This window comes from Aegilops tauschii, chromosome 2, assembly GCF_002575655.3.
Source record: "Aegilops tauschii subsp. strangulata cultivar AL8/78 chromosome 2, Aet v6.0, whole genome shotgun sequence".
Taxonomy (NCBI): Eukaryota; Viridiplantae; Streptophyta; class Magnoliopsida; order Poales; family Poaceae; genus Aegilops; species Aegilops tauschii.
Window position 1 is genome coordinate 356,254,235 of NC_053036.3, and position 14,134 is coordinate 356,268,368.

General features: G+C 44.5%; 1 protein-coding gene across 1 annotated transcript; it reads right to left on the reverse strand.

The window, feature by feature from the left end:
* Positions 1 to 632: 632 nt before the first annotated feature.
* LOC109738203 (small ribosomal subunit biogenesis GTPase RsgA 1, mitochondrial) lies at positions 633 to 10,783 on the reverse strand. Its single transcript, XM_020297305.4, has 5 exons — positions 10,158 to 10,783; positions 3,342 to 3,563; positions 2,255 to 2,443; positions 1,940 to 2,133; positions 633 to 1,056 (listed from the first exon to the last, which is right to left on the reverse strand). The coding sequence occupies exons 1-5, from the start codon at positions 10,722 to 10,724 to the stop codon at positions 879 to 881; spliced, it is 1,350 nt and encodes a 449-aa protein (XP_020152894.3). The 5' UTR covers positions 10,725 to 10,783; the 3' UTR covers positions 633 to 878.
* Positions 10,784 to 14,134: the final 3,351 nt, after the last annotated feature.

Below are 14,134 nucleotides of genomic sequence, written 5' to 3' on the forward strand. Positions count from 1 at the left end.
GGTAAACTCTACTAGTAGTTGAGTGAGGCATATAGCCTCCAAAATTCCTTATGTACTCCCTTTACAGAGGAAGTACTTCTCATGCCATTCTAATTTATTCACCTATTTAAACGAATGGTTATCCTGAACAAAAGATTAATTAACAGAGTAACCCTAAAAAACTTAACAAAGTTGATAATGTATATCAATGTTGGTCCAAGGGCTTCATATTTGAAATTGAGCTATGATGCTTTATGTCGTAAGATAAAAAAACAAAATCCAAAAAAAAAAAGATGTTGGTCCAAGGGCTTCTTCTATTCCGCTCTGCGTGACTGCATCCTACAGGACGTTTGTTTTGCATAATCTTACATCCTTTATCAGGCATTCCTCTCAATCTAAATGTTGTTATGACACATCACCCTGGGTTTAGTTTTCTTGGGTTACGAAGCTGCCAAGAAGTTTCCTCTTGGTTTAACCAAACACTTGGAATTTGAAAATACGACTTGATAATGTATACCAATGTTGGTCAAGGTCTACTGTGAGCCTCATCAGAAACCTAAATCGACGCCTCAAGCCTGCAGCTTTACCTCATAAAATTGATTATAGAGCAATCAACACCACCTTATGAAAGTTCAGAACAACGCTGCGTGAGATTGTGTAAATTTGCTTCTTTGGTTATCTTACTTTCTTCTTCTCGATGTTGTCACAGGGAAACAAGTAATGCCAATCTTCACCATCTAGGGCACATTTCTGTAGTTTCCTCGTCTAGACATTTCTATTTTCAAAACTTGGTCGGTAGAATTAGACATGGCGGCGACAGTAGAGAGCCGGTTATGTACATCATCCGTTGTTCCTCCTTGGTAATGTTTAGAGTGTGTTAGATCAGGTAAGAATCAGCTTCACCGTTTGCTAGTACGTCGGCTTACACCGAACTGGTAGTCATCATCGAGGTCATCCATATCAGAATCCATTTCATCGAGAATCGATTGGTTCAACTTCTTCCTGGACACCCTCCTGTGCTTTTTGAGTTGAAGGCGAGGCTCCGCTTGCTTCACACCCATGGCACCTGTTTTATACCTGAAGCAAGATGGGTATGTTTGCATTGTTAACACACACAAAGTTCAGCATCCATCAAAAAGAGTAGGTGCTTTGATACGCAGGAACTGATCTAAAGAAAGGATGCCAGTCTGTCAAATATGACTCTCTATAGAGTAGATTATTACTCCCTCCGTTCCAAATTACTCGTCGCTGAAATGGATGTATCTAGAACTAAAATACATCTAGATACATCCATACGTGCGACAAGTAATTCGGAACGGAGGGAGTATATGTCTAGGCCACCATGTGCCTGGGTCAATGAAACACTAAACCCAAGAAAAAGTTATAATAGAAAACCCTTATGAATAAGCATGGTACAATTACTTAACCTTTTCCAAAGCATTAAAGTAAGGCAGACAGTGGAAATATAGCATGAGTTAGTCTTGATTCCCTAAATGGGTAGATATTTTTAGACAAAGTGCACCAAGGCTGGGGACAGTTGTAGCGAAATGGCGAAAGTAATTTGTATGAAACCTAAGCAAATTAAATAACCACATGATTCTGCACAAAAAATTTCCGAATATATGGATTATTTCTGTATGAATAAAAGCAACTGCTGTCACCACAATCATGGAAAGATTGGCATATGCTAAGCAGATCAGTGCTAAATAGGTAACCGCCTACTGCCATAAGGTAGATTCCATTCACCATAATGCATTTCACCTTGCCAAACTATGAAAAAACTAACCTGTCTTCCAAACATTTGGCTTTATTTTGTTGATAGCTTATAGCTTTAGAGAATATTTGCTAGAAATCTTAAAAAAAACAGAAACCACAGTACTAGAAATAGAGAAGAAAAGGCATATGTATCTGGTGTTAGTGTGCATTAGTGATTCTCATAAAGGAAACCTTTAAGGCTTACCTGACATCACCTTCTCTTTTAGTTCCAAATGTTCGTAACTGGAAGGATTCTCTGATTTTGATCTCATCAAGCAACTGCAGATAGTATGGATATCTTTCCCAGTCACCTTTGACAACACAGCCATGTTCACCAAGGTGAACACAGTCATTAAATAAGCACCCGGAGGACTCATTTTCTTCTAGCATCTTTCTTATCTGGATACAAAATCAATAACACAATTATGCAAATGTCATAACAAACTAAACTACCACCATAACAGAGTCAACTTGCTCATGCACAGAAGCTGGAACTAAATAGAGCATCAAGTGAACAAACCTCAGGGAAAGTTTCTGCAAGACCCCTTTTGGTCACTTTCATCAGGCTAGGCTGGTTAAATCCAGGAGTATCAGCAAGAAAACCTCCATCAACTATCGGAAGTAATGAAACATGACGTGTGGTATGCTTTCCTTTGCCGCTTTTCTTGGACACAGGACCAACGCGTTGTTCACCAAACCATTTACTATTCTGGAAAAGAATGTGCACAAGCAAGGGACTTCAGTGTCTACATAGAAAAAGGTTTCTACACGTGCTAAAGTTTACTGGAAAAAGGTTGAGAAACTTCGCAACGATGGGAAAAATGAATAGAAGCATGTCAAGCTATACAATATCTGAGGTAAAAGGAAAAAAGACTACTGCATCCACATAAGAAACAGACAACAATGCATACTTGCTCCATCGTCTCCTATTCTGCGAGGCAAACCAACTTGGGACCACATAAAAATATACATATTGAATTAGTCCTATCAGAGGCAACACATTAGTTCAGCAAATCCAATCGGCAATATCTCAATATCAAGCATAGCTAACAAATTGAGTTTCTTTTTTAGATAAAGATAGCATTATTCCTGATAAATTGACCCAACCTTAGTAACCAGCTGTACGTTTATATCCGTAAAAGGGCTACATTTTAGAGGAAAACTAACAAAACAAGAAATCATGAAATTCTCAGAACGGATTATGTATGGCATTGAAAGGTTCAGAAATGGGTGAGAATTTGCAGTAGGAAAATAATATCGCCGTATGTTTGGCTGATGAGATGGATCAATTAAGGAAGACAAGCCATGTGGAACAAGATGTGCCATTGGCAACACAATCAGGCATGAGCCGGGCCATGCGGCTGGGGCAAAATGCAACAAAAAGTAAAAACACGTGTGATTAAGTGAAATTATTGGTTAAACCTTTCGTTGTACTCCCTCCGTCCGAAAAAGCTTGTCCCAAGCTTGTCCCTCAAATGGATGTATCTAGCACTAACTTGGTGCTAGATACATCCATTTGAGAGACAAGCTTTTTCAGGCGGAAGGAGTATGAAACTGATGACGATATGCCTGGGGTTAAATGCAATTTGAAATTATATAACAGTCACCTGTTCAAGAAGTTGATGTATTGGATCTTCCTCTGAAATGTTTTGGTTGCATCTCAAGGCATTAATAAGACTGGACTTCCCAACACCGCTTGGACCAACAACTACAGTTGTCTGTCCTTCCAGCATCTCTTCAAGAGCAGATAATCCAGATCTCTGATCAACACTTAGAAAGAGTGGATCATAGCCCCAGTTCTTCAACCTGTCCCTCCAGTAGGAGATGATCTGCAGAAAACCAAGTTATAAATTATCAGCTCAACCACACAAATATAAACTGAGGTAAAACCAAGACAATGTGAAACAAATACACTAAATAATAAACAGTGTGCAATTGCACATTCTAATTGCTCAAACTCACGCTTGGAACCATGTCTTTTATTTTACTAGTTTCGAACCTTGAGGATGTATTTTGTTTTTGTTCCGTTATATCTTGATGGTGGAACCCAATCTGTTCTTTGGATCGAATGGAAAGAAAATTGCTCAAACTCGCACCTCGGTAAGGGAAACCAAAAGTGTGAATGTATGATGTTTATCTTTTACAAAACAATGATGCCCATATGGTGGGCATGTATCAAATGCCAGTTCTTTCATACTTTATATATTTAATTAAAAGACTAGCTAACTTGAATTTGAATGTTTGACGAATGACAGCACGGACTAGTGGCCATATATAATTGGTGTTTATCAAAAGGAGTGTGATCCCAAGGATGTACCAATCAAATTCGTTGTGTGCTGTATGTACCAGGGAACTATGCCACACTCGCGTATTATTGTTTATCTGGCTATTGCTCAGGTGACCTCTTAGGCTGAATTAGGTCTTTGTTGAGAGGCAAATCCCTTTGATATAACTCAAATGGAATGCGTTTGCTTCATCCTATGAGTAAAAACATATGAATGTGTACATCCGAGCCCACAAGAGATTCGATTGTAGTGCTGGATCACCATCATGCATGGCCCACAAGAAGAATGCGAAAACAAATATGTTTCTTAGATAAGCCGAGAGTGGCATGTGCGGCGACCCAAGGTTTGTGGGTAGTTCTGGGAGATATTAACTTAAAACACGGCCAAAACAAGCAACTCAAACTTTAAACAGAAGAATGATGGGAAAGTTCTGTCCCACCGAGGATCTTATGCCCGACATCCACCTTAATGGGAGAGCCTACGCATGGTCAATGATCAAGAAAACACCATCCTTCGCAAGCTGGGCAAATTTTAGTCTCAGTCGAATGGCATAACTTGTTCTCAGGTCGTCCTCTACTGCTCTCGATGGAACCAAAGTTTAAGAAAAGTAAACACTTCCACTTTGAGTCCTTCTGGCTCACAACAGATGGTTTGGCTGAGAGGTCGTTGACAGCTCTGGGATCCAGTGGCCCTTGATCACATCCTGAGACTCAACGCCAAGTTGAGGCTGCTGGAGCGCGTGTAAAGTGGGAATTGGGATGCGTTAGTGGACAGATTTTGCTGCCAAGACGCTGATTCTCCTCCCAGACAAATATGGCAGTTTACCAAAATTGCTGGCATCAAAATAACTAAATAAGCACAACATGGTGGCATTTTTTAGCATCTCTACACTCCAAGTGGAAGAGGAATTGAAATCCTAAACTGGGCTCATTTGGTCCACCTTCGCAAGCAAGCAACCTGATGCAAGGGAGGACAAAGATTATACAGACCCATAAGCCCTGTCCGCAGTTTCACGAAGATCCTCTCCAAAGTCATGGCAATAAGACTCGCACCTCCTCCCTCGGATTTGTCCATCAATCAAGGAGCCTTCATCAAGAAATGTTCCATACATGACAATTTCATGCTGGTGTGGCAGACCGCCTGGTCATTTCATCAACAACAAAAAATATACCACCTTGTGAAGCTTGACATGGATCGAGCTTTTGACCCGGTTGCATGGCCCTTCCGGTTTGAAGTGTTAAGGTGCAAGGGTTTCGATGATCGATGGTGTGGCTGGCATGCTATCTACCACTCTTTCCACTGCATCAACACGCATTCTGCTCAACGGCTCTCTGGGTCCTAAATTCACTAGATGCCTTGGCCAAGGAAACGCGCTTTCCCTGCTCTTTTCATCATTTTCATGGATATCTTGCTTTTCACGATGTGAAGGCCTGAGTCCTGGAGTTTATTTTCCCCTATAGGCAGAGAGAACATTCAGAGTATGTCCATTTACATAGATGATGTCATCATGTTCATAAAGTCTCCGAGTGAGGAGCTTCAGGCAATCAAATCCATGATGCGCGTTCTTGCCTATCAAATGCGGCGATGGTGATGCTGCTCTGACTAAGGCCATGATTGACTGCAAAGAAGTCTCTCCCAGTGAAATACCTTGGACTAACCCTCTCAATTAGGAAGCGAACAATGGAGACTTAAACGAGCTATGCCAACCCCAATCACCAACTCATGATCCGAAACCCCCCGGCATAGGTTTATCAAGGTGATTGACAAACTTCCACGTGCTACATTCAAATAAGCTCAGTGACTTTTAAGGTTGATTTTGAGAAGGCATATGACAAGGTTAAGTGGTCTTTTCTTCAACAACCTTCGCATGAAAGGGTTCACACTACAGTGGTGCTACTAGATTGCAAAGTTCCTAGAATGAGAGAGAACTCCGAACCTTCTCAACATTGTTGCCAGCATGTTGGCCATTCTCATTGCAATGGCAAATGAGGATAGCCATGTGGGTGGCCTTAGGGCATCTCCAAAGCGAACCCTCGAACCTCCTCAAGCATCCGTACCAAGCTGTCCGGACGCAGTTTGCCATCCAATACCATCCCGCATCGGTTTGCGCACCAATCCGGGCGTCCTACATTTGGACCACCGCCACATAGGACTCCGATACCCCCGGCCCACACAAAACCCCGCCCGGACCCCGCTCTCCATCCTTTCCTCTTTCTCTACATCCGCTTCCTCCCTCGCCGACGCCGCCGCTCTACCACCCCAGACGCCCGCCAAGCCCTTCCCGGACCTCCGCGACCTCCACCGCTCCACCCGGTCGCCATGCCGCTTGTCCTCTGCCGCCAATCCACACCTCTCGTTTGCCCGCCGCGCAGGTACCATTCGCCCGTACGGGGGGTCGCCATGCCCGGCAAGTGTTTGGTGAAATTCCCATGCTGAAATTTTTTGTCCCTTCTTTGAAGCAATGGATCCGGACATGGAGTGCATATACGAGCACTACACTGATTCATCCGACGAGGAGGACTATGCGGATGAAACAACGATGATGCAGACAGTCCTTCCAGACGCGGAGCGTGCAGAAGAGCATGTTCTCAATTTCAAGGAATCGATCAAGGGTCATCAAGTGCCGAATCGGAACAGGCCATTTGGCGCCGTTGGACAACTACTTTGCCCCCGATGCCCTATTCGCGGACAATTTTTGCCGGTGCTTTCAGATTCAAAAAAATGTCTTTGATCGCCTCTGCAATGGCATCCGGTCCTACGATGACTACTTCATCTTGAAGAAGGATGCCGTAGGACGGATACCGAGTCCGTTTTGGGGGTCAGCGTTGGAGATGCCCTTACTCCGTACCTAGTGGATGGAGGTGTATACACACTTGCGTATGCGGGTGACACTATTATTTTCAAGGAACATGACATGAAGAAAGCAATCATGAAGGTCATTCTTTGTTCGTGCAACTTTCCAACCTCAAAATCAAGTTCCATAAGAGTGAAATATTCTACTTTGGATAGGCCAAGCAGGGCAAAGATCAATACAAACAACTTTTTGGCTGTGAGGCACGATCCTTTATGTTCCGAATTTCCGATACTTCAGGATCCCTGTTCAGTATAGCAAGCTCCCGAATAAGGAATGAAAGAGGATTGACGACCGGTTAGTGATCAAGTGGAGTATCATTTGTGGACCAAAAGATCCAGGAGGCCTTGGGGTGGATGATCTTAAGATCAAAAATAAATGCTTGCTGAGCAAATGGTTGTTCAAGTTGTTAAATGAGGATGGAGTGTGGCAAGAGTTGCTGAAATAAATATCTCCATTCTAAAACTCGTCACAAATGACAGTTAAACCCACTGATTCTTCCTTCGAGGAGGGCCTATTGAGAGTCAAAGAGGAGTTCTTCAGCAAAGGTCCGTTCATTGTCGAAGCCGATACTCACACCAGTTTTGGGAAGATTCCTGGCTCGAAGATACTCCTCTGAGTCCGCAATACCCAAATCTTTATAATATAGTACATCGGAAACATCCTTCCATGGCAAATGTTTTGACCAGGAATCCGCTGAATATTAATTTTCATCAGATACTTACCAGTGATAAATGGATAGTCTGGTTACATCTATCAAGCCGACTCATGAGCAGGATGTTTTCCGGTGGAAACTCCATGCTTTCGGTCTTCTCGGTTCAGAATCTATGTATGCTGACATGGTAAACGAGAATCACAGAGGTGTAATCCTAACTAATGACAACTGACCCAGGAGCGATTGGAATGGTAGCAAGAAGTGTTGTTTTTGTGATAAGGGTAGACGATTCAACACTTAATTCTCTCCTGTTCTTTTGCGCATTTGTTACGGAGAACTGTTTATGTGGCTTTCAACCTGCCTCCGCCAATCAGAATCTCAAATATGTTTGGGAATAGGTTGGCAGGAGCGGAGTAGCAACTAAAGGCTTGAACCCGGTGGAGGTGTGCGCCTTGTGTTGGACTATTGGGAATTGTCATGATGATATTGTTTTCAACAAAAATAGAGTTTCCAACTATTTGCAGGTTATCCACAAGGATGCTCATTGGGTCCATACATGGTGCTTACTTCAGCGTGCGGAGACGCAGGAGTGTCTCTGGGTAAAGCCACTTGGAGATGGTCGCACGGGCTATGTCCAACCAATATGGATGGCGGTCTAGAAATAGGATTAGTGATGCACAAGTACTACATATAATATCTCTTGCTGTTGTCATAGCCCATTATCAAACTTATTTATCACTTTTTGTGTTGAATTAAGAGCTTTCGCAATAAATATGGCTATGTGCATCAATTAATGCAGAGGACGGGTTATCCTCCTTTTCAAAAAAAATCATCTCGGGAAGGAACTGCCCTGTCAACTGGTCTCGGGTCCGCCGGCCAAAAAGTGCCAGTGTTCTCGGTGTTCCTGATCTTAAGGCCACCAGGCTGGCGCTGAGGACTCACTGGCTCTGGATGCAGCGCACCACTGAAAACCGGGTTGGCATGGTTTACAAATTCCCCATAATAATACTGAACTTCCAATCTCCAAAGCTGCTGCCCAGATTCATATTGGCAATGCAAAGAACAACCTTTTCTTGAAAGATCATTGGCTTATGGAGTATCACCAGCATCCTGTGGAGTATGGTCCTGAACTGGCACAGCTTTATTTGTTTGCAGCCACACATTTAAGCGTCCCTGGACATTTGGTGGTCCAACTCCAGAAACAAACTTCCTAAGGCCAAGAGGAAGGGAGTCGACAGTCTGGTTGTACTCCTCTGCTGGACGACTTGAAAAAAGAGGAACAAGCGAACCTTCAATAATCCAACAAAATCCATCCATGATCTCTTCTGGGATGCACTTGCAGATTAAGGTCTTGGAGTTCGGCTGCCGCAAAGGAGCTTAGCCTAGTTCAGGCCTAAATTGTCCAGATCATAGCCTTTAGCTTTTCCAAGACGTTATTTCTTTCCTGGGCTTGGTCTTTGTGGTTTGATCGCTATATCTGCCGTATCCTTCCGTTTACTTTTCTTTTCTTCCTTATGTATACACATGCAGTCCTCCTGCATTGCTCTTGAATTAAAATGAATAAGCCGAAAACCCCTTAGTTCAGATATGTTCTGTTCCCTCCAAATTCTTGTGTTTCAAAGGGTGATAGAGAGATATTGTTGACTGTTGAGCAGAATATATTGGTCTTGCAAGCAACTGAACTATTTTCCTGTGAAGCAAGAGCACCAGATAGAGAGCAGCATCTTAAAAGAAAATTTATATTTCCTTTTTTAGGACTGATTTTTCCATGGCTGCCTTGCCCATGGATGGAAACCGAATTGCATCAGTGTGCATTCCACAACCTTAACACCATGTTTCACACGGTTGCAGCACCTTAAATGATTTGTTCTTTTCCCCCAGTTTGTTATGCACGACACAGCAAACTACTGAATGAGACCTATATGTCCTTGTTCTTGTCCACTCCTAACGACTCAAGTGCAATGCACTACCCTACGATCGCCAAACGGTCGCTAATTTAGTAACGATTTAGCATCAATTCAAATCAAGGAACTTGTTGAGATATTTATAAACAATAGTCTCTAGTATCTCTGCCCCCTAGTAATTTTGCTGACTACAAAAAAAAACAGGCCAACATGCTGGAGCTACAGTTGCAATTCATCGCAAAGTTAGATGTAGAAAATGGAACCTCCAACAATTAAATAGAATGCTTTTCTTACTTCCCTAGAAAAAGTGTGAACTCACTACACATTTGGCACTCGGTCATACGCCTCCCCTATGTATCTAATTGTGTCACTCCTTCGACTCACAAGAAAGTGTGAGTATACACCGAATTGCGATGAAGGTTGTCTCAGTAAGGTGTAAGTTTGTGCCGAATGAGCCATTGATCGAATCAATGAAGTGGCTACTATGCGAAGCTCAACTATGCATCAAACTCCACCACAATAATCATGACTTGTGCTATGCTGCTTCTCACTATTAGATAATCTAAACTCCAATTACCCCGTTGTATAAACGAGTACTTTATCAACAGAACTTCTACTCTTTATCAATCTAGATGAAAGCGATTATGCTACGATAGGATTGAAATAAAAAATAAGAATATGTCTTCTTGGTAACCTAATGACCCAATTCTGGCTCCGACCGAGTATACCTGGTCGTCCGCGAGCTCGACCTTGTTGAAGGCAAGCACGAAGGGTATCCCTGTGGACTCGGCCTCGACGAGGAACCTGGTGAGCGTGGCGGGCTCAGGCTGCGGCTGGTCCAGCGAGAAGAGCACAACGAGACGGTCGACGTTGGCGACCGGCGGATCGACCACCTCGCTCCGGCGCTCAAAGACGTCCTCGATCATCCCGCGGCGGTCGGTCCAGTCGACGGCCCCGACGAGCACCCTGTCCCCAACGAGCACGCGGCGGCGGATCTTCTTGAGCAGCGCGCGGACGACGCAGAGAAGGTCTGTCCCTTGGTGTTGCTCGAGCCCCGGGGCGGTGGAGCTGACGATGACGCGCATGAAATTGGCCTGGGAAGCCGCGACGAGGCCCGTGGCCTGGTTCGGGAGAAGCGCATAGGGGGGCGGCGGGGGGAGAGAGGCGGCCGCCGGCGCGGGGAGGAGGCGCGGGTGGCGGGAGGCACGGTGAAGGAGGCGGAGGCTGTGGGGAAGCGGGAGCGGGAGGCGGAGGTGGGGCAGCGTGGCCGTGGAGGGGGGTGGGAGGAGCGGCATTTCGGTGGAGCGAAACTGGATAGCGGAGTGCACGCTCCAAGCCTATCCTCTATAGTGCTGTCCTACTTCTACTTGACTGGACCGTTTGGACTACTTAATCTTGGTTTCGATAGTCTGGACTATTTTATTTTTTCAGTTTTGTCTCAATGTCTCAAATCAAGATGAAGAGTAAGGGAGTTCGAACTAGTATATGCCTAGTCCACATGTCCTACACTCCATCTTTCCTCCTCCGTCCTTGGTTCTCATTCCTGGTCCCTGTATGTCACCACCGCACCCATCTCCTACGCCGCTCGGGCCTTATTGGACCTCTGTCAGGCGGCAAATTTGACAATTTTGACCTCGGGACGAAATCATTTCACAGAATGAACTGGTTGCGAAACTATTTCACTCCCCTGACCCTTTTGTGTAGCGCCCGCCACGCCGGCGCCACACCCTACTGTGCAACGCCTCACAGATAGGCGCTACACGGCCAGTGTCGCACCTATATGTGCCCAAGTCAGCGTGCAGCGCCTGAGAGCTAGGCGCCACACTACACAGTGTAGCGCCTGGCTCCTGGGTGTTGCACTAGTGCAGCGCCTAGCTCCTGAGCGTTGCACTAGTGCAGCGCCTGAGAGTTAGGCGCCAAGGGTCAGCCGCGTGAAATAGTTTCACGGACAGTTCATTCTGTGATTTGATTTCGACTATAGGTCAAATTTGTCAAATTTGCCCTGTCAGGCCTTCAAGCTACCGTCGTTGGATCCCTACACCGCCCTAGTACACATCCCCCCCCCCCCCCAAATCGATGTCGTCTATGCCAAACACGATGCATGGCAAGTGTTCAGTGAAATGTCGTAGCAATTTCTTACAATTTTGTTGTTTGGTTTCAGAGAAACCCAGTGGATTGAGTAATTCTACAATTTATGAGTGATCCATTAGATTCATAATTAAGAAAATCATACACAACTACTAAATGATCTAGTGGAACATTTGTGGGTGTTTCATTCAAACAATTAGAGCAATTGTCCAAAAAATGAGTTCAAATATGAACTACATAATTTGGAAACTTTATGTTTGGATTGTAATAAGTAGATTTAAATTACTATTGCATTGTGATGTACCGCTTAACAAGTAAGTAATCCAGAGTGACAAGTAACAGAAAGGAACAACTTGCAACTAAGTAGGAGGTAGGATTAAGAAGATGCAAAAAGTCGTGATGGGGGGAGATAGAGCATGTTGGTTTAAAAGGTCTCTCAACATCAGCTCATGCTGGGCATTTGCTCTTAGGCCGAAGACCAGTGGAGCAACCGAAATCATATGAAGTTAAACTAGTGGCGGAGCTAGACTGTAATGATGGGGAGCCAAAGACAAAACACCATTTTCGCGCAAAATACTCTATTCTTTTCAATCTCAGCCCTCCCAAAAATAATTTCTTTACTAAACTACCTAAGACTAGGGTCTGTGGCCCCTGCAGCACATAGCTCCGTCGGTGAGTTAAACCAGTAATCTTGCATCAGATAGTGTTGGCACTCCATCCCAACTTCCCACTCTCTTGATTTTCTCTCTCCGTGAGAGTGACACTCTTGGTAAATCTGATCTATGGTTATTGGAGTGGTTTGGGTGCTCTAAAGTTTAATACGAAAGCAGGGCTATGTTTGATCTAAGTGTATTCTAAAAAAATGTAGAATAACTAAGATAGACAAAGTAAGTTATAACTCCAAGAGTACAGCGATGCATTCCTTGGCATTGTGCAATGAGTGTTTCCTTCTTGGCTATTTCCCACAGTAATGATAAAACATTCTGTAATTAAAAGTAAGCTAAGCTAGGCTATTCAAGTCTAAAATCTAGAATTAAAATGCCTAGACTAATCAACACTGAGGGTGTGGAATATCCATGACCAAATAAAAAGTACATAGTCAAAGATCACTCAGCCCAGCTCATGCATCTAATACATACCTGGCCAAACCGTTGGGGAACGTAGCATGCAATTTCAAAAAAAATCCTATGATCACGCAAGATCTATCTAGGAGATGCATAACAACGAGAGGGGGAGAATGTGTTCACGTACCCTCGTAGACTGAATACGGAAGCGTTAGTATAACGCGATTGATGTAGTCGAACGTCTTCGCGATCCAACCGATCAAGTACCGAACGTACGGCACCTCTGAGTTTAGCACACGTTCAACTCGATGACGTCCCTCGAACTCTTGATCCAGCAAAATGTCGAGGGAGAGTTTCGTCAGCACGACGGCGTGGTGACGGTGATGGTGATGTGATCCACACAGGGCTTCGCCTAAGCACTACGACAATATGACCGGAGGAGTAAATGGTGGAGGGAGCACCGCACACGGCTAAGAAACAATTGATGTGCTTTGGGCCCCTGCCCCCGTATATAAAGGAGGGAGAGGGAGGAGGCCGGCCTAGGCGCTCCCCCAAGGGGGAGGAGTCCTACTAGGACTCCAAGTCCAATTCGCCCCCCCCCCCTCCTTCTTTCGGAGGGGGAAAGGGGAAAGGAGAGGGAGAGGGAGAAGGAAAGGGGGGCCGCGCCCCCTCCCCTTGTCCAATTCGGACTCCCCATGGGGGGCGTGCCACCCCCTTGTGGGTTGTTCTCTCTCTCCCCTATGGCCCATGAGGCCCAATACTTTCCCCGGGGGGTTCTGGTAACCCCTCGGCACTCCGATAAATACCCGAATCACTCTGAAACCATTCCGGTGTCCGAATACTATCGTCCAATATATCAATCTTTACCTCTCGACCATTCCGAGACTCCTCGTCATGTCTGTGATCTCATCCGGGACTCCGAACAATCTTTGGTCACCAAAACACATAACTCATAATACAAATCGTCATCGAACGTTAAGTGTGCGGACCCTACGGGTTTGAGAACTATGTAGACATGACCGAGACATATCTCCGATCAATAACCAACAGCGGAACCTAGATGCTCATATTGGTTTCTACATATTCTACGAAGATCTTTATCGGTCAAACCGTAATGACAACATGCGTCATTCCCTTTGTCATCGGTATGTTACTTGCCCGAGATTCGATCATCGGTATCCTCATACCTAGTTCAATCTCGTTACCGGCAAGTCTCTTTACTCGTACCGTGATGCATCATCCCGCAACTAACTCATTAGTCACATTGCTTACAAGGCTTATCATGATGCGCATTACCGAGAGGGCCCAGAGATACCTCTCCGATACTCGGAGTGACAAATCCTAATCTCGATCTATGCCAACCCAACAAACACCTTTGGAGATACTTGTAGAGCATCTTTATGATCAACCAGTTACGTTGTGACATTTGATAGCACACAAGGTATTCCTCCGGTATTCAGGAGTTGCATAATCTCATAGTCAAAGGAATATGTATAAGTCATGAAGAAAGCAATAGCAATAAAATTTAACGATCATTATGCTAAGCTAACGGA